At 36.6% G+C, this 21,224-nt stretch overlaps 2 protein-coding genes across 2 annotated transcripts; one reads left to right on the forward strand and one right to left on the reverse strand.

Moving 5' to 3' along the window:
- Positions 1–7,770, forward strand: LOC306860399 (uncharacterized protein). Its single transcript, XM_079402073.1, has 6 exons — positions 1–154; positions 585–1,176; positions 3,709–3,849; positions 4,231–4,295; positions 5,778–6,044; positions 6,919–7,770. Exons 2-6 carry the CDS (start codon positions 609–611, stop codon positions 6,961–6,963), a joined length of 1,086 nt encoding a protein of 361 aa, XP_079258199.1. The 5' UTR covers positions 1–154; positions 585–608; the 3' UTR covers positions 6,964–7,770.
- Positions 7,771–8,367: 597 nt separating this feature from the next.
- Positions 8,368–21,125, reverse strand: LOC306860398 (1-acylglycerol-3-phosphate O-acyltransferase Pnpla3-like). Its single transcript, XM_079402072.1, has 9 exons — positions 20,876–21,125; positions 19,717–19,949; positions 19,100–19,165; positions 18,792–19,001; positions 18,463–18,523; positions 15,027–15,248; positions 14,814–14,946; positions 9,141–9,263; positions 8,368–9,053 (listed from the first exon to the last, which is right to left on the reverse strand). The coding sequence occupies exons 1-9, from the start codon at positions 21,078–21,080 to the stop codon at positions 8,789–8,791; spliced, it is 1,518 nt and encodes a 505-aa protein (XP_079258198.1). The 5' UTR covers positions 21,081–21,125; the 3' UTR covers positions 8,368–8,788.
- Positions 21,126–21,224: the final 99 nt, after the last annotated feature.

Below are 21,224 nucleotides of genomic sequence, written 5' to 3' on the forward strand. Positions count from 1 at the left end.
ATGAGGTGGGCGGGTCATGAAGTCGCGTGATTCTCTCACAATCATGAACCGCAGGGAAGTTTTTCTGTTACTTCTTCTACTTTTATAATGTGAAGTTTCACTTACAATAACGCTATTCGATCTCTACACCCAAAGGTGGTCTACATCCATAAAGGTGAGGTTTAATTCAGCTCTACTGAAGTAACACTGTAGCGACACGTCTGATAAACAGGACACGAAACGAGTTAGAAGAGAGTCTATAAATGTAATGTGTTTATGTGTTCAAACAATGGGAGATTCCGAAGGCTGTGTCTCCAAACCGACTTAGACAAGCATTTTTAAAAATCATAACCGTGGATTATGATGTCGAAAATACCTTTTGAAGTAGGAAGCTGACTAGGTTTAGAGACACAGCCATGATCTCTATACTAAACTTCCGTTTTAACAGATAATGATTTACAGTCCTGTTCCTCATGTACACACTACTTATTATAGTAATTACAGTAAACCTAACTCTACCCCATGTAGTGCTTTCTGTGTAAGTGGACGTACTGTAAAATAAAGCTTAGTTTTAACAGTATTACTCATAATGTTTTATTTTACAGACATTGTGGCTGCAGAGTACAAAGATGTCCAAGCTTGCTTCTCGTAACTCTCAGCTGCTGTTGTCGGATCAGAAGTGTGCTAAATGTCTGTTAGAGACATACGTCAAGCGGAGCCTCAGCCTGAATGAAGGATGCAGGAAACATCAGCTAAATAAACTCAAATGGCTTAAACCAGGAAGGCAATCCAGACGGGCATCCAGTGACACCTCCACCCACCGTTTGAGAGTAGAGAGGCTTCTGAAGACCAGCGAGTGCCCTGAATGCACGGCACAAGAACTTGTTACGAGGCGTAAGAGCCTCAAAGCACCAAGCAGAACCAAATCATTCTTCAGAGGCTTTCTCCACCTCTTCTCTAAGAAGAAGACTGAGCCCAAAGTGAAAGATGAACGAGTTACAGAAACAGACTCTGGGCAATATACAATAGAACGGGGGCTTCGCTCGTCTCATAAAGGCTCACCTGGCCACAGTGAGACTGTGAGGAAAAAACACTCTCTGAGAAGGATCTTCTTTAGCAATCAAAATGATGAGAAAAGAGAGCCATTACAAAAGGACTCCTCTCTTGTTCCTGGAGGTGTGGAGGGACTCTCAGATGGTAAGTCTTGAAGTTGACAGGCCAGATAGTTTTAATAGCCCTGTGAATAAAAACAAGTGAACTTGTTTTGCAAATTCAAAGTTCTGCCACTGATGACAGTCTGTATGCTACTTAAGTACCCGTTCACACCAAGGATGATGACTATAACGCTAACTACAAAGTTTTAACGAGTGAATAATTTAATGAGCTTTAATTCTTTAATTAATTCTGAGAGTAGGAAAGCCCACATTACAGCTATAATGATAATGACACAGAGGAACTATATCGTTAGAATCACTTTAGAACGATTTTTTCTAACTAATGAACAATAGAAGCATTGACAGCCAATCAGAAACTAGATGTTTTTAAAGAGCTAGCATATATAAAGCCGCAGAAAACAAAAAGGCAACACAAGCTCATAGTAAACAGAACGTTATTGTGCGTTGGTGTGAATATTAATATAATTAAAGTTATAGTTATCTATCTTTGTAGTTATCATTTTTGGTGTGAACAGGCCATTATTCTGGCTTAAGTTAACTTATCTTAAGTGACATTTAGGAAGCAAGTAAAGTTCTGTTCACACCAAGACTAATGTTTGGTACTGAATATTGTTTGATAAACATTTAGTTTGAATAGAGACACCTTTCATTCCATTAACTGACCATTGAGTGAATGTGGAAATGTAAGAAACGTAAGCTCATTCAAATTTCACTGAGCTCTAAAGGTCAGGTCTGATGAACTCAGACCTGTGAATTCATACCATGTGAAGATTTGTAGAAGAGCGAGATGTCACTTTTAAAGGGTTAGTTAACCCAAAAATGAAAATTCTGTCATTATTTACTCACCTTCATGCTGTTTTAAACCCATAAGACTTTGGTTAATCTACAAAACCCAAATCAAGATACTTTTAATGAAAGCTGAGAGGATTCTGTCCCTCCACTAAATGTCCAGGTAACCAGAAAATGTAATGAAGGAGTCAAATGAATACATTTTTGAAGAATCGCTACCAAAGTCTTATCGGTTTGGAACGACAGAGTCGCTGCTGGAACCAAGTTCCCTGGACATGCTCTTATATACAATCTTTGATCATATTCCAAATTAGAACTCATTTTAATGTGGCAAAGATACATTTTGAGAAAAACAAATCATCATTTCACCTTCTGAGTCTTTCATTAATTTGTCACGTGACTGGCACAATGAATGAATCGACCCATGATCATCACTATAGTGAATAGTAGAGGAAGAATCTGGAACCGGCTCTCTTGTCTCTGTTCTGTTATATTTGGTGTAGTCTGAAAACATAATAGTAATTACAAAAATCTGAACATGTAAATAATGTTTGACTTCCTTTCTTCTTTGTGACAAGTGGGTGTGAGAAATGGAAGTGCTGCGCTTTGTGTACTGGGGTATTTCCACTTTTCTGTAACCACCACCTACTCCCAGGGAGTGAATTTGCATTTTCATTCTGCCCATACCATATGTCATTTTTACACACTGGTCTGAACAGACAGATCACATGAGAAATTTGCCATTTTTTGAGACTCCTGTGTTGGCGTGGACAGGCCTGTACACGGAAATGTTAATGTATGAGATGAGAAAACTGTACGGTGTTTGAGAGAGCTCAGTGCGCTGCAACTTCAGAAAACACATGCAAATAGAAAAGGCACCTGCAAATTAAGAAAATATCTTCATCAGTTTGACAGCACATGTGCAAATACTCACAGCAAATGCAAATACAAAAATGTGGTGCAAATAGCACAGACCACAACGGGAGGACCCCAACAATGCCAAAATTACTCCCAACAAAACAAAAATTAACCATGGTTTTATAAGGCTGGGTGATTTTTTCCGATTAATTTGAATACAACAGTTTAAAGAACTGCAAAACGGATTGACTGCGTAGAACCAATCTTTATGTGTAAAGTGTAGTAATAATTATGTGTTGTTATTTCTATTTTAGGCATTGATTACCATTTGTATAACCACAGTAACACAAATACCATGGTTAAACTATGGTTAGTGTAGCAAAACCATGGTTAATTTGTGGTTACCATGGTTTAACTATAGCAACCATTTTTTATTTTTATATAATAAATGTATTAATTAATTTTAATAGTAAAACCATGGCTAATTTTTTAAGGGAAGTTGTAAAAGTATGTTAGCCAGCAGCCTTTCACAGTTACATTAATTGTGTATTTCATCAGCTTATTTAGGCTAATAATATCCCCCAAAAAAAGCTAAATAATCGTAAGAATCTCACCTTTCAGAGCAAGCATGTCCCAGCCACGTTCATCACTTTGCGGTTCGCTTAATCGTTTCCGATGTGATCTGGGTCTATTTTCAGCACGTTTCTGTTTTTGTTTGTGTTGTATTTACAGTGTGTTGCAAATTTATGAAGATGTTTTCTTAATTTGCACGTGTTCTTTCTTTTGCAGCTCGTTGAGCTCTCTCATCCACCAACTTCTGTGTTTGTGTGAACAGGCCTGTACACTTAAATGTTAATGTATTGTTGGTCCAAACAACTATATATGTGAATCTTTCCTCTGTTTGTAGTGAGCGTGGACTCTGGTAATACATACTTTGAGAAGGTGTCAGAAGAACTGGAGTTGATTGTGAAGGAGATTCAGTTCAGTCCAAAAGAAGATTGTGATCCACTGCCCTCTGCTGCTTCTGTAGGAGGCTGCAGCTCTTCAGGTGACCCTCTCCATGAAATCCAGTAGCCCCTCACCGCAGAACACCAGATCTAGGGGATGGGGTTGGATCCACATCTAGGGGGTGGAGATGGGTAGGTTTAGGGGTGGGGATGGGTGGGTTTAGGGATCAGGGGGTGGAGACAGGTAGGTTTAGGTAAATGTAAGGTGGGAGGAGTTGGATCTAGATCCAACCACGCGCCCTGGATCTTGTGTTCTGCAGTGAGGACCATCTCATGAAATCTGGCTAGCAGGAAATGTTTACATGCACAATAAATTCCACAAAATATTCTGGGGGATCTCGCTTTATTTATTTACTTTTCAAAGCTTATTTAAATTTAAGCTTCATATTGCAAATTGCAAATGTACACACGTGTCTCCCCAGGTGATGACACTACAGAGAGGATTATCAGCCTGCTGAAGCAACATGGAGATATTATTGATCAAAAAGTAAGCATTTTAACCCTGATTCGTTTGATTTTAAGAATTATAATTAAAATGTTTAATTATTCCTTTGACATAATTTTCAGTCATTTGACTGTTATCTAATGTATGCGAAATCAATTTTAAGAAAATAATCATTTAAAGGGGTCCTATTATGCTTTTTCACTTTTTGCATTTTAGTCAGTGTGTATGTTTGGGCATAAAACGATCTACAAAGTTACAAATCTCAAAGTCCACTCCAAAGGGAGATATTTAGTTTTTTTTTTAAAAAATCCCTTTTCAAGAACTACAGTGAACGGCTCGTTTGGACTACAAAGTTGTTTTCCTGTATTTATGACATCACAAATTGTAAATCCCGCCTACATAAATTTGAATGGCTGGGGGCTGAGGAGCACTGCACAAAATCGAAACCCAGTGCGGGTGTTTTTATATCACTGTATTTCTGATGGAAACCAACTATTTTCAGAACATTTTGGATGTCATTTTCATGTAATATTGCATATAATGTCTGCTAAAGCAGTGTTTGTGAGCGGAGCGCTGTTTTGTGTACAGCGTTACCGGGGAAAGCTCGATCTCTCCCGCTCCAACAGCGCCTCCTGCTGGTAGACATTCAATTTGCATATATATGCGGCCACAAATAGTGTAAGTCTGTGGGACTATGGTATAAATAAATTCATCTGTATAACAGTTTCAGTGCAATTCATGTTATAATGTTAGAATTAACGAACAATAAACATAATACATAGTCAATGCAGTTATTTTTAAGCTGTTGTTGACATCCCATCTGAAACGTGATTTAGCCCCCAATAAAACAACAACTATAACATTACCACTTTAATATGTCTTGCAATGTCCGTGCATGCGAAGATTCTGCACGATCCTCTTGTTCAATATTCTCGAGTTCTGAACTGATATGGCAATATTGACGAACTTGCTGTTCTGGCAAGGGGCGGGGCAATACTTAAACACCGTCTAAGCTGTTTACCAATCACAACGCACTGGGACAGCTAACCAATCACAACACATTTAGTTTTTCGGAAGGCGGGCCTTCATCAAACCCGGAACTAATCGAGTTGTTTGTGTAAGGCTGGGGAGAAAGGTATTGTAATAATGTAAATTATGTGAAAAATAATGCGATTTTCGAACCAGCATGTTTTAGTACACCCCCAAAACAAAATCAAGACTTTGTAAAAGAGCATAATAGGACTCCTTTAATTATCACATTTTATTACATGGCTTTTTAGGATACTTTATTGTGAGTAGTCAGTCACAGTATTCTGTGGTCATTCAATTTTATTTCTATTATGCATATTGATGAATAATTATCCATTCAGGCAGCAAACATTCTTACATTGCTGTTTTAGGTACAACACAGCCTATTTTTTTGCCACATGTATTAAATTATGAAGAAAAAAAATGACCTGAATTCACATAAACAGCCATAAATAAAACAGCAATAAATGCCCTTCTATTTAATTTTCTTTCTAGATAAGCAGGAACAAGAGTGTCCAAGACTTCCTCCAGAAACTGTCTTACAGCTCCTTCCAGCAGCTCGCTGATCGCTACATAGCCCAGATCCCCAGTCCTCTTCCCCAGACCACAGACGCCTCTCCAGAGCTGATCAGACTCGCCTTCACCCTGGACTTTACTGCCAAAGTGGCTGGATTGTGCAGCCAGACAGTCGGTCGAATCATGGGGTTTGGTTACCAGTACCTTCAGGATTCCTTCACACAAATGTGTGCGGCCCACAGACAGGTAAGAACAGATCAGGCAGAAAAAAATTGTTGGTAATTGTTGGAAGTAAAGTAACAGACCACAGTTGTTTGTTGGTGTATGTTACTAAAATGCACACGTTTTTCTTTTTGAGTCTGAGCTCTTAAAACCCAAAGATTTGTTTTTTTTACGCAAGTCAATAAAAAGGTTCATAATGCATTTTTTTTATTATTAACTTTTACCTTAGCTTCACTTATAATGTTAGTTATAATTGTCATGACCAAAAATTCTCAGATTTTCCACCCCCTCTGGTCCCTAGACTTAAATAGTCCATTTTTTTTTGTATGTAAACTGAGAAACTGAGTGCTGATGTGCCCAATATAGTTTTTAACCATCCTGATCTTCAATTACAGTCTGTTTGCAAAGTCTGCATCATTTTGTGACAGATTCATGAAACAATTTACACTGAAATGTGTTGCACAAACATGGATCTTGGGTCTCATTCACTAATAATTGTGTGGATTACTAATTCACAACATATGTGTACGTACACAAATATGCTCTTAATGGGTTATGGTTAATTAAAGCACAGTGACTGGGCCAAGTTTCTGTTCACCAAATGGGTTAATGTGTAAAAGTGGCCATGCATTTTTGTTAAAGCATGTTATGTCTGTGACAGGAACATTTTACAGAAGCTTTGGGTTGTGTTTGTAGCTTACTTTCAATAGATGCTTATTTTTCCACTGAGGAGGAAGTTTGTAGTTTTGAAATGTAAGGTTTTTCATTATAAATCCAACTTTTAGTTATTAGGTTAGTTATTAAGTTTCCTGATTTTGTTTCCTGTTTCTTGTAGATGGTTTTAAATGGCGTATTGTAAGTGGTTTGATCACATATCATGTTTTTCATTTCCTGGTAGGTGCCTGAAGATTTGGAAGAACAGAGTACAAGTGATACAGACTGAATGTGAAGTCAAAAAACGAAAGAAAAAGAAAAAAGTGCAATAGAGTTAACATATTTGACATTTGACATTGACATATTTGTAGCAGCTTTTTGTGAGTAAGCCAAATTTAGTAGTTTGTTTATACTGTAAGCTTTATACAATGACAGACTGTAAAAAATACAACAAGGTTGAACCTGATACCAAAACTGTGAATAACAAATGTTTTTGTTACGCCAAATTACCATATTCTAATGATTTCTGAATGATAATGTGATATTTAAGAGTGGACTAATGACTGCTTATTTTAAAATTAATGTAATAACATTTCAAAATATTACTGTTTTTACTGTGTTGTTAATCAAATAAATGCAGCCTTGGTAAATATAAAATACTTCTTCCAAAACATTTTAAAAAAATCATACTGACCCCAAACTTCTGATCTGTAGTGTACATTGGAGATATTTTGCTCTATGTATGACATTTAGGCTAAACCACGGAAAACTGAACATTTATCTCATGGTGTAACCTCATTTCAGAAATGATATTTACGCTAAACAACATTACACTTGGGTATAAAATGTAAGATATGGATCACAACTATCATGTGTTATTTGGCTGTATCAGGTTGAGCATCTCCTTGCATATTATGGCATTTATAAAAGGTAATTTGTCGTGGGTTTTAACTGAGGAGGTGGCGTCAGTAGATGTTTGTTCTGATGGTGGCAGATGTATCATACGACTGCTTGATTGAGGCCCATGTTTCGATATGCTCTGTTTTGTGCCATTGTGCTAAAATCATTTAGTAAAACCACATTTGGTTTCTTTTGGAGAGGTAATGTCTTTATAAATAGTTGCCATGAAATAATGGCAGCATTTGTTCATGGATGTGAAAGGCAGCAGTGGCGTCTGGAATGGTATTAGCCACCCTTGACATTTCAGTGCATCATGTATTAACACATTCTGCATTGAGAACCATTGCTAATCGATCTCAACTGATTCCTGGAGTTTGAAGTCAGAGCTTGATGAAAGAAGAGTCCTGTGATCTAACCACCTAACCACCTAATTAATAGTCAGCTGTAATAGTGGCAATACAACACAGGTGTCCAATATATTCAAGATAAATAAATGCAAAAGCATGCATATATATATATATATGAAATGTTCTTTGACACAAATCATTATGGTTTTAATGATTATAATGGATGCTAGTTTAATAATAAAAAAAAAGATTTTCATGCCTTTTGGTGGACATTCAGAAAACTCCGCAAACAAAACAAACAAGTGGCTATGTTATTTTCATAATATTAGCAAAATGTTAAAACTGGAAAAGTTGACAGTGTAACTGCGATTGATATTTATAGATGTATTTTCATTTTTTCCACAAAACTATATGCAGATCTGTGTTTTTTTTTTTTTTTTTTTTTTACTATACTTTTGATATAAATAATAGAATGAAATAGTACTATTATAAAACCTGGTAAATGTGTACGTTTAAAAAATACTAATGTTAGTAAAAATATAAAATAGTAACATTTTAATATGTTAAATTAGACAGCCCTAAAATACATTTAGTAAAATCCTTTATTTTTTCTCTTATATCCTCTACAATATTTTAGTTGTCTTTTAGTTCACCAGCAAAAATATGGGCTTATAAAACATTACCAAATTTCATAGGTCTTTACAAAGAAAATGACATTAATAATCTAGAGCATTGCTAGTCGTATTAGTATTCAGTACTTTGCATTAAAACAATGAAACTTTCAATCTGAAGAAGCACAGAATAATATACAGTATCAGCTTCATTCTGTGATGAGTAACATTACCATCTTGCATTTCTTGCATGCTTTTAATTTCTTTTCACATCGGCCACGTGTTGCTGTAATGTGTGTTGCACCTCTATCTTGCGTCTTCTCCATTTGCTCTCTGTCTCTAGTGAAAACAGGAGGGTGTAGAGGTTTGGGAGGGTCTGTGCCATGGAGAGACTCGGCGGGATAACAGCGGAGACGTGCCCATTCAAATTAGAGGAGGCCATGTGTCTCTCAGACAGCTCTTTGCGTCTATGCTGCTCATTGTGAACTTGCGCAGGTATGATACTGATCAGACTCAGCATCCTTTGCAAAAGACAGAAGACAGTTATGATTTTCAAACTTCCACAACGGTAGCATTAACAATTAACAGCAGAAAAAATGTGTACTTACATATCTCCAAAGGCTTTCCTTGTAGAAGACAGTACAATTTTGAGAATAAAAATCATGAAGAGTTTAATACCATGCCAGAGCCAGTATGCCACAGTCATAGTGTCAGTGATCCATTTCTGATACCTGCAAAACAACAAATCACAAGTGCTTATGAGCAGCATAGGAATGTTGCCTTTTAAAATAACCTTTTAGGTCAGGGGTGTCCAAAGTCCAGCACGCGGGGCAATTGACCCTTTGCAAAGAACCGTCCCCCTTCATTTCTGCTATGTATTAAATTTACATATTTAATACATACATATTTACAATTTTATTAAAATATTATTGTAGTCATGTATTAAGGGAGTATAATGAACGAGCCAAAGTACAGACATTTTTGTTATGAGCTAGCTGTTTTGTGCATTTGTATTTGTACTAAATAAATGAGTTTCTAGCCTAAATACCATGAAGCCATTCTAGATACCACAGAAACCATATTGTTATATATATATATTTTTTTTTTGCCATGGTAGTGAGGTGCCAGGTGTGGTTTTATCTGTGGTTGTCATGATCTACAACCAGAATTCCGGAAATGTTGGGACATTTTTTAAATGTGAATAAAATGAAAACTAAAAGACTTTCAAATCACATGAGCCAATATTTTGTTCAAAATAGAACATAGAGAACATAAATGTTTAAACAGAGACATTTTACACTTTTATGCACTAAATGAGCTCATTTCAAATTTAATGCCTGCTGCAGGTCTCAAAAAAGTTAGCACTGGGGCAGCAAGGTTTTTTTTAAAAGATTCAGCTGGGAGAACATCTAGCAACTAATTAAGTTTAATTGACATCAGGTCTGTAACATGATTAGCTATAAAAGGGATGTCTTAGAGAGGCAGAGTCTCTCAGAAGTAAAGATGGACAGAGGCTCTCCAATCTGTGAAAGAGTGCGTAAAAAGATTGTGGAATACTTTAAAAACAACGTTCCTCAACATAAAATTGCAAAGGCTTTGCAAATCTCCTCATCTACAGTGCATAACATCATCAAATGATTCAGAGAAACTGGAGAAATCTCTGTGCATAAGGGAAAAGGCAGAAGACCTTTGTTGGATGCATGTGGTCTTCGGGCCCTCGAACGACACTGCATCACTCATCGGCATGATTCTGTCATTGACATTACTAAATGGGCCCAGGAATACTTCCAGAAACCACTGTCGGTAAACACAGTCCACCGTGCCATCTGCAGATGCCAGCTAAAGCTCTATCATGCAAAAAGGAAGTCATATGTGAACATGGTCCAGAAGCGTCGTTGTGTCCTGTGGGACAAGGCTAATTTTAAAAGTGTTTTGGAAAAGTGTTCTATGGTCAGACGAGTCCACATTTGACATTCTTGTTGGAAATCATGGTCGCTGTGTCCTCTGGGCTAAAGTGGAGGGAGACCTTCCAGCGTGTCATCAGCATTCAGTTCAAAAGCCAGCATCTCTGATGGTATGGGGGTGTATAAGTGCATACGGTATGGGTAGCTTGCATGTTTTGGAAGGCACTATGAATGCTGAAAGGTATATAAAGGTTTTAGAGCAACATATGCTCCCCTCCAGAAGACGTGTATTTCAGCAGGACAATGCAAAACCACATACTGCAGCTATTACAACAGCATGGCTTCGTAGTAGAAGAGTCCGGGTGCTGAATTGGCCTGCCTGCAGTCCAGATCTTTCACCTATAGAGAACATTTGGCGCATCATTAAACGAAAAATACATCAAAGATGACCACAAACTCTTCAGCAGCTGGAAACCTATATCAGGCAAGAATGGAACCAAATTCCAACACCAAAACTCCAGAAACTCATAACCTCGATGCCCAGACGTCTTCAAACTCTTTTGAAAAGAAGAAAAGATGCTACACCATGGTAAACATGACCCCGTCCCAACTATTTTGAGACCTGTAGCATGCATCACATTTTTTAAAATTAGCTCATTTTGTGCATACAATTTCGCAGTTTAAATATTTGTTATGTTATCTGTTCTATTGTGAATAAAATATTGGCTCGTGTGATTTTGAAAGTATTTTAGTTTTCATTTTATTCAAATAAAAAAAAAAAATGTCCCAACATTTCCGGAATTCGGGTTGTAAATGTACGATTCTATGGAAGACCAGAGATTTTAGTAGAGTTCTAAGAATATTAAAGTTTTTACAGATGTTACTGTTTGCAGCCACCCCTGTTTTAGGCTCTATGTTTTAATTTTCATTTTTAAGCATTTAAAGGAAACTAGTGATGTACCTAAATGGATTTTATACTGAAACCAATGTTTATTAAATAATTGGGTAACGCTTTATTTCGATAGTGCACTTTAGACATTCTACTAACAGTAAGTAACTTTGCAACTACATGTCAACTAGCATTAGAGTATTAGTAGACTGTCTGCTTAATATCTTCTAACACTTTATTTTGATAGGTCCACAACATACAGCATACTCACTAAGAAACTTAGTATGTCAACTTATTCTACTTACCCTAAACCTACCCTACTGAGAGTTAGTAGACATGTAGTTGCAAATTAATGAAAATTATTTGACATGAAGTTGACATGTAGTTACAAAGTTACTTATAGTTAGTAGAATGTCTAAAGTGGACTATCGAAATAAAGTGTAACCAATAATTGTTTAATTAATCTTTTTAATTAATTTAGTAAACTTAATTTATTTAATACTGAATACTCAAAAAATGGAGTTGTATAAACATACAAATTGCACATAAGGCTGTTTTTATAATTAGGATATAATTATTTTACTACTCCAATTAATGGAGTAACCTTAACACTCTAGAATAGGGAACACATATTCACTATTAACTAAGATTGTTTTCCCTCAATAAACTCATAATTTGCTGCTTATTAATAGTTAGTAAGGTTGTTGTTATTAGGTATGAGAGAGGATTAATGGATCTTAAATATGGCCATGCAGAATAAGCCATTAATATTTGCCTAATAAGTAATAATACATTTGGTTTACACTTTAAGGTGTCCTTGTTACAGTGTATGTATACATTTAAGTACTGCGTAATATTAATTAACTCCATGTATACTTACTATATGGCTAGGCTTAGGATTAGAGTTTGGCTTAGGGTTACTTGCATGTAGTTAGGCATAATTTATTATTGTTATTATAATGGTGAGTACATGTAATGTGTAACAAGGACACCTTAAAATAAAGTGTTACCAGAACTGGTCCTTAAAAATAAAGTATTACCCAATAAATATAAACATATAAAAGGTGGGTGTAATAAACTTGTTTTCATGACAGATCTATTCACATTAAAAATTGAAGACAGGTTAAGTAAGAATTAAAACAAAGATGTAAATTTGTACATGTACTTATTACCATCTGTGGCGATAACCAACAAGCTGATGGGCACTGAATGGAGTTCCTGAGGTAAACCAACATTATGTGACATATTGTTTACGAGCTGTTTCATTGACGTGTTCCGTGATTAAAAAACACTCACTGAGTGATTACGTGAGACATGATACATTTCAGAAAGATGTACTGTATCTTTTAACACCTTCTGATTTTCATTCATGTTTATTTTGTGATAGAACTACAAATGAAGAAATTATCGGTTCATGCACCACACGTTAATTGTTTAAATTATGTAATGAAATTTTAAATTTTAAGAATTTGAAAGCTGTGACTTTGTTTCATATTAAAAGTAAGTCTATTTTCTGTTTCAGTCAAAACTGAAAATTCACTATCAGCTGAATATTTTCGGTGCATCACTAAACATTTCTGACCCTGGACCACAAAACCAGTCACAAGTCACTGGGGTATATTTGTAGCAATAACCAAAAATATATCGTATGGGTCAAAATTATTGATTTCTCTTTACTGCCAAAAATCATTAGGGCATTAAGTTCATGTTCCATGAAGATATTTTGTAAATTTCCTACTGTTAATATATCAAAACTTAATTTTTGATTAATAATATTAGGGCTGCAACTAACGATTATTTTGATAATCGATTAGTTGGCCGATTATTCGTTCGATTAATCGATTAATCGGATTAAAAAAATATTGACCAAAAAAAACACTATTCCACATTCTGCCCAATGTCCTTCAAACAAACGTGACAACTGAATGCTATGAAAACATACAGTGCTTAATTTATTAGACCACTTATCATAATAAAGAGAAAACATATTTTAGAAATTTGTCAAAAATTTGTTTAAATTTAAAAATGTTATTGTCATTTATTAGACATAATAATAAAAAATGGCCTCATAACAGCTTGCATTCTTGCTGGTATTGTTTATGTACTTTTTGACTGCAATTGGGTATCGCGGAAAAAAAATACTCAAATAAAAAATACAAGAAAAAATAAGTGCTCTGGTTTTCTTTCATAGATAACAGCAATAATGATATTATAGCATTAAAAATAGCCTACTACTGTTACTAAAGAGCTTACACATATTGGAGTACTAACCAGTACAGAAAGCCGAAAAATGATTTTGGCTATCACCAATACTGTTACTTTAGAGCAGCAGTGGCACAAACCTTACATAAACACATTGTTAAACTTACATAAATTTGTTAAGCATTGTAAAAATTGAATATAGTTTAAACCTCTATTAAAAATTAAAATAATAAAGATAATAATAAAGAGGAATAAAAACACAAACTCAGTGTTAACCAACAGGTAAGAGTAATGTTCTGCAGGAACTACTTTGATCACAGTCACCTCGTCATTTCTTTATCCTGTAAAAGGCCGTTATGGAGCGTCTCATGTTTATATTCAGACAGACAATTACACGCTGTTATCCCTTTAAAGTTCCTACTCTCATAAAATATTTTAATTGATTTTAAACCTTAAATTAACTTTCAACAACAGATAATTCAGCACAATGGATATGTTTGCGCTGAAAAGCCTATTAATTGTCTCCCTCTCTACTGTGTTCTGTCCGTCTGACGCGCGTGCGCGCGCCCGCCGCGCCGGCGCTCATTCGGTATTTTAAACTTAACACAGACTGTCAGGACGGACCTTTATGCAAAAATGGAAATGCTCGCGTGAATGTGGCATTTATAGATAAGGATATGACCGTAAACTGAACGTTTTTGCGCTGAGGACGCACACGCATCTGTCAAAGCGCCTGACAGGGCAAGCCATTACTGTTATGCATTAACTTAAAGCTTAAAATAAAGAATTATCATGTTTTGGGCAGCTTGGATCACGTGCTTCTCCGGCAGAATCTCATTCTGTTTCCTCCACTATTTTTAGATGCATTTTGTCCATAGAAATGCATTATTCAGTGCCGTAATTTGACTAACCAGCTGAAGTTGGACGTACACTGTGGGCAGACCCGATTAATCGATAATGAGAATCGTTGTCGATGATTTTCATAATCGATAATAATCGATTTTATCGATTAGTTGTTGCAGCCCTAAATAATATGCATTGCTAAGAACTTCATTTGGACAACTTTAAAGGCGATTTTCTCAATATTTAGATTTTTTTGCACCCTCAAGAGTCCAGATTTTCTCGGCCAAATATTGTCCTGTCATAACAAAGCATACATCAACAGAGAGCTTATTTATTCAGCTTTCAGGCGACATATAAATCTCAATTTTGAAAAATGTACCCTTATGACTGGTTTTGTGGTCCAGGGTCACATTTTCCGAAATAAACTATAATTAGATCAGTACCTGTCCCATAAGGTCGTGGCACTCCAGATTGGCAGTGTGAACATTAAGAGCAGATATGAGAGGGTCCGCTGAGGTAAAGTGACGTTCGAATTACTCACAATCTCCAGCTGCCCCACAATATTACACAGCAGCACTAAAACAGAGAATAGAAAACTGTTTCACTTCTGTATTGAATCCTCCAATATCAGAAATGGAATCAGGACTCTACAGTACCTTCCTGAACCTCTACTGGTGAGTTCTTATGTACTGTCGGCTCTTGACGGGATGGACTCGCGGATGAACAAACCCCATTGACGGCAGTTTGTTCAGGGCAGTTTTGATGGGATTCCTCTTCCTCTGCACGATCAGTCTGTGTCAGCATCCAGTGATCTGAGCTCACCGAATCATCAGACGCATCAGACTCCTTTCTCCGTTGAGGATACAGCGGCAATGCATCTGTCGAGGTGTGAAAGATAGTGTTAATGACAGTGCCGGTTAAAGCAAACGGACAGAACTAAAACCTTACTTCTAAATGCTGACTGGACTATAATACACAATATAGCAACAGACAAAAACTGCCTGTGCAACTTTTACATTTACATTCAGAAAGGTCTCTCATATTATAATATTTTATATTTGTCTAAACAATGCGATGTCAGTAGTGTTCATAGGTACCACACCATTCAAGTTTGGGGTTGGAAATAATTAGTTTTGTGTGTTTTAAAGAAGTCTCCTATACTCACAAATACGGCATTACTTTGATGAAGAATAAAATAATATAGTTAAATATTACAACAATTTAAAGTAACTGTTTTCTATTTGAATGTATATTATAAAATGTAACTTATTGCTGTGATCAAAGCTGAATTTTCAGCATCATTATTGTCACATGATCCTTCAGAAATCATTATAATATGCTGATTTTCTGCTCAACAAACAATTACTATTATCAATGTTAAAAACAGTTGCACTGCTTAATATATATATATATATATATATATATATATATATATATATTTGAGAAATTATCAGACGAATAAGTTCAAAAGAACAGCTTTTTTTTTTTTTTTAGCATTTTATACTTTTGATAATCCATGCCTACAACAAAAGTACTTAATTTCTTTCCAACCAACCAACAAATGAATGAGTGAATGGAAATCTTACAGACCCCAACATTTTTGAATGATAGCATTTTTGTATGTATATACAGGCACATCTCAATGAATTAGAATGTCGTGAAAAAGTTCATTTTTTCTTGTAAGTTATTTCAAAAAGTGAAACTTTCATATATTTTAGATTCATTGCATGTAAAGTAAAACATTTCAAAAGTTTGTTTTGTTTTAATTTTGATGATTAGAACTTACAGCTCATGAAAGTAAAAATCAGTATCTCAAAATATTAGAATATTTACATTTGAGTTTCAATTAATGATCATCCCTACAGTATATATTCCGGGTATCTCTTGTTCTTTGAAGCAACAATAATGGAGAAGACTGCTGACTTGGCAATGATCCAGAAGACGAACATTGACGCCCTCCACAAAGAGGGTAAGTCACAGAGAGTCATTACTGAAAGGTGTGGCTGTTCACAGAGTGCTGTATCAAAGCATATTGAATGCAAAGTTGACTGGAAGAAAGAAATTGGGTAGGAAAAGGTGCACAAGCAACAGGGATGACCGCAAGCTTGAGAATACTGTCAAGCAAAGCTGATTCAAACACTTGTGAGAGCTTCACAAGGAGTGGACTGAAGCTGGAGTCAGTGCATCAAGAGTCACCACGCTCAGACGTCTTCAGGAAAAGGGCTACCAAGCCACTTCTGAACCAGAGACAACGTCAGAAGTGTCTTACCTGGGCTGTGGAGAAAAAGAACTGGACTGTTGCCCAGTGGTCCAAAGTCCTCTTTTCAGATGAAAGTAAATTTTGCATTTAATTTGGAAATCAAGGTCCCAGAGTCTGGAGGAAGAGTGGAGGCACAGAATCCATGTTGCTTGAAGTCCAGTGTGAAGTTTCCACAGTCAGTGATGATTTGGGCTGCCATGTCATCTGCTGGTGTTGGTCCACTGTGTTTTCTGAAGTCCACAGTCAAGGCAGCCATCTACCAGGAAATTTTAGAGCACTTCATGCTTCCTTCTGCTGACAAGCTTTATGGAGATGTTGATTTCATTTTCCAGCAGGACTTGGCACCTGCCCACACAGCCAAAGGTACCAAAGTGTTACTGTGCTTGATTGGTAGCTAAAGTGTTACTGTGCTTGATTGGCCAGCAAACTCGCCTGACCTGAACCCCATAGAGAATCTATGGGGTATTGTCAAGAGGAAGATGAGAGACACCAGACCCAACAAAGCAGATGATCTGAAGGCCGCTATCAAAGCAACCTGGGCTTCCATACCACCTCAGCAGTGCAACAAACTGATCACCTCCATGCCACGCCGAATTCAGGCAGCAATTAAAGCAAAAGGAGACCCTACCAAGTATTGAGTACACATACAGTAAATGAACATACTTTCCAGAAGGCTAACAATTCACTAACATTTTTTATTATTATTATTGGTCTTATGAAGTATTCTAATTTGTCTAATGAAGTGAAGTGACATACTGCCAAGTATGGTGACCCATACTCGGAATTCGTGCTCTGCATTTAACCCATCGAACGTGCACACACACAGCAGTGAACACACACACACAGCAGTGAACACACACGCGGAGCAGTGGGCAGCCATGCTGCGGCGCCCGGGGAGCAGTTGGGGGTTCGGTGCCTTGCTCAAGGGCACCTCAGTCGTGGTATTGAGGGTGGAGAGAGTGCTGGACATTCACTCCCCCAACCTACAATCCCTGCCGGCCCAAGACTCGAACCCGCAACCTTTGGATTATGAGTCCAACTCTCTAACCATTAGGCCACGACTTCCCCCTAATTTGAGATTGTTGTGAATTTGTTGTGAATTGGTGGGTTTTTGTTAAATGTGAGCCTAAATCATCACACTTAAAATAACCAAAGACTTAAACTACTTCAGTCTGTGTGCATTGAATTTATTTAATAAATGAGTTTCACAATTTGAGTTGAATTAAAAAGGGGAAAGGGGAAGTGATGTGTGGCCAAGTATGGGGACCCATACTCTGGATTTGTGCTCTGCATTTAACCCATTCAAGTATACACATTGAACATATACCCGGAGCAGTGGGCAGCCAATGCTGTGGCGCCCGGGATATTTACTAAATAATACGGGGATAATTAATGAAATAAATGAACTTTTCCACGACATTCTAATTTATTGAAATGCACCTATATACATATATATAGAAATAGTTCTTGCACATACTTTTTACTTTGTTTGAATTCTAATATGTATAATATCAATGTACGAACAGCTTCTAAAATGTAAACCCTTTACATGTGAACAACTTTAGAAATATTAGTGACTCCTCTGTTCAATTTCATGGAGTCTGAACATTTCCAATCAAAGACGGCGAAAGATTCACAAGAATTTGTGCATCTTTACAATTGTTTACATGAGAGGGTTTACAGTATGTTTTAGTCCTCCATACGTTGACATTTTATGTATCACTCTTAAAAATGCAAAAAAGTAAGTGTACACATACCTGTGAATATTTCAATTTTAAATGTAAATTAATAATAATAATGTTAGTAAAAAAAAATGAAAAAAAAAAACTCACTGCTCTGCTGCAGGAAGTATACAGTATCTTGGTATCCACTGTAGAAAGCCCTCTTCAAAATCTGACAATCAACAATAAATACAGTTTATATTTGAGGAAATACTACTTCACCCTTTTCACGTTTAATTGAATGTAGTACCTACTGTTTCTTTGTAATTATTTGTTAAATGTATTAGCAATTTCTGAGTGAAATAATAGCATTTTTTTTAATGGGCCAAAAAAAAAGTGACACAATGTTCAAGCTCTTTGTCTCTATCCAGGTGTTCAGCGTTGTGTTTACTCTGAAAAGAAAAAAAGCACCATAGAAGTGCCTGTGTTACAGATCTCACCCTCCAGTCCCGAGGGAACAAGGCATCTACCAGCCTGATGAAGTTGGTGACGGAGCACTGGAAGGAGAGCTGCTGGATGATGGCATCGCACAGGATGGTGGAGGTATCGGACGGACAGATGTCCATGTTTCCAGCAAACGGCGAGATGGTGAGGGTGGGAGAGGAATCCTCGAAGGGTTGGATGTTTGTGAAACCTCCATCCATATAGTGCTGGGAATATACAGGGGTGTTGTATTTGTAGCTTATTCTGGGCTGACTGTTGGTTTAGTGTATTTCTGTAGCTTTTAGGCACTTACACTTTTACTCACCTCACCTTTATACTGCGGTGGGATCACGCCAGAATAAACAGGGACAAAACAGCTACACAAAAGTGCCTTGTAAAGGACGGAACGAGGCCATTTAAAGAAAAAGTGAAAGAGAAAGAAAAACAGAGTTCGACCTATATTACAGAGTCATAGAGAGAACACAATTTCGTCATCAACAAATAAGCTCAAGTCATGAATTGTATTCCTCTTTCCTGAAAAGAAGGGCTGCATGTTTTCAGAATTTTTTTTAGAAAATCTGATTTCATAGATAAAAATGAACATTCTTTAATAACGTAGGTTATTATGTTTATTTTAGTATTTTCCATGACCTAATCTAAAGTGAGCACTATTTACTTCTAATGAATCATTAACAACTCCTTTTCTACTGGTTTAAATACTGCACATCAGAAAATAAAACATCTGACTCTTTGCATTTGTGCTAATTAAACAATAATAATTTGTAGATAACTGTTTGTACATAACCTTTTAATATATTAACAATGTAGCGACTACAGTTTATAAACTATGAATTAAATAGATTGCAAATGATTTATTAGTGCTGCTTTGTTGCTGTATAAAATGTTACTCTGAATGAAGATTTAATCAATCATAATGCTTACATTAATAAGTTCATTGCTGGAATTAAATTCTGACACGATGACATTTTTTCCATCAGAGATGCGAGTCATGGAGATGTGCAGACGGCCTCTGGCGAGAGTGTGTGCGTTATCAGGCAGACAGCGCTGCAGTGTGACCTCCAGCCACCGGAAAATATCCACCGTGGGACTGAGAAGACCGAGCGGATGCTGTTTGGTAAATCGCGCAAACTCCAAAAGCTGGTCTCGAATGCGTCCTATGAGAAGAAAGGGTGGATTTAATGACTACTGACAGATTTATAAGCAATTATTCTTTTATCCAAGTGACTTACAGCACATTACAGTTTTTTTTTTCAACTCTTTTTTTTTTTTCAAAGGTTTTCACACAAATCCAATAATTGCACACACAAAATACAAAATGCCTCAACATCTCTCGCAAAATGAAGCACTGCATTCAAAATATCACAAAGACATCTCAAAAGCAAACAGTTGTCTTATATTGCAAACACCTTTGCCATAATATTTTTTGGATATATCATATACACAGTTATTCAAAACCTAAAGCGCTTCTTTCATGAGCTCCTGTACAGTACATTTCTGTACGAGATTGAAAGTAATTGGCAGAGAGTTGTTGAAAAATTCACGGTAAACAAGATTGAAACCAAACTTTTTTTACTGTAAGCATTTGTGGTTGTGAATACAGTATTACACAAAACGAAAGAAATGAAATACACCAACCATGTGTAGTTGATGTGTATTTATAGGCCTATTCTAAAGCTTGACTGGTGTTTAGTAAAGCAATGAGTGTTTGCACATGTGAGGAGTTAGTGTGAGGCACTGATGAATTAGTGTGCCATTTTGATAGGTTGTTTTCGAAAAAGGAATCAAGATAATTCCTGTTAGATTTTTGTGTGTTACATAGAGAGTTATGTGTTGTGTTTTGCAGAAAACTGAGTCAAAGGCTGAGAATTAGTGTATGGTTTTGCAGATTTGGTGTGTGGTTCTGGTGTTTCAGAAACTGTGTGACAAATAAAGATTTTGTGTAAGCAGTTGAAAAAAACTGTAAACCCAGTACCAACCTGGTCCTGTTGAGGTGGGTTTTAAACCTACAACCTTTACAGTAAGTAAAATACTAAATCCTAGTCAGTCAATGAAAGTTATCAATAGAAAGTTCTCAGATTACCTAGATTGGCGCCACAGACGACCGCTGCAGCGACGAGGGAACCAGCAGATGCGCCATAGACCCTCGGAGCTCCTTGCAGGATCCAGGCCGCGTTATCCAAAAGACTCTGCGCAGCACCAAGCTGGTATGTAGCTAGAAAGCCAGAACCGCAGAAAGACACAGAGAGGTTGTCATTTTTAGACAGAATGCATAACGGTGATGACATGACTAGAATAATCTCAGATGGTATGAGTTCTTCAATGCTCGAACTAACTTTGGATGTGAAGCATCAGCACAACATATTAAAACAGACGGTCACGGTGTTGTTAAATCAAAAAGATTTTTTTTAAAAACACAGAAGTCCCTCCTT

The sequence above is a fragment of the Barbus barbus genome (assembly GCF_936440315.1).
Source record: "Barbus barbus genome assembly, chromosome: 41".
NCBI classification, from domain to species: Eukaryota; Metazoa; Chordata; class Actinopteri; order Cypriniformes; family Cyprinidae; genus Barbus; species Barbus barbus.

What these genes read in the sequence shown, in the direction of transcription:
- LOC306860398 (XM_079402072.1), bottom strand. Translation starts at nt 21,080, where the DNA reads ATGTCATCACCGTTATGCATTCTGTCTAAAAATGACAACCTCTCTGTG. An exon ending in TGTTCCCTCGGGACTGGAGG is followed by an intron (nt 18,524 to 18,791) that starts GTGAGATCTGTA and finishes GTTGATTGTCAG; the next exon opens with ATTTTGAAGAGGGCTTTCTA. An exon ending in ATACTTCCTGCAGCAGAGCA is followed by an intron (nt 15,249 to 18,462) that starts GTGAGTTTTTTT and finishes ACACCTCGACAG; the next exon opens with ATGCATTGCCGCTGTATCCT.
- LOC306860399 (XM_079402073.1), top strand. Translation starts at nt 609, where the DNA reads ATGTCCAAGCTTGCTTCTCGTAACTCTCAGCTGCTGTTGTCGGATCAG. An exon ending in GAGATATTATTGATCAAAAA is followed by an intron (nt 4,296 to 5,777) that starts GTAAGCATTTTA and finishes TTTTCTTTCTAG; the next exon opens with ATAAGCAGGAACAAGAGTGT. An exon ending in TGTGTGCGGCCCACAGACAG is followed by an intron (nt 6,045 to 6,918) that starts GTAAGAACAGAT and finishes ATTTCCTGGTAG; the next exon opens with GTGCCTGAAGATTTGGAAGA.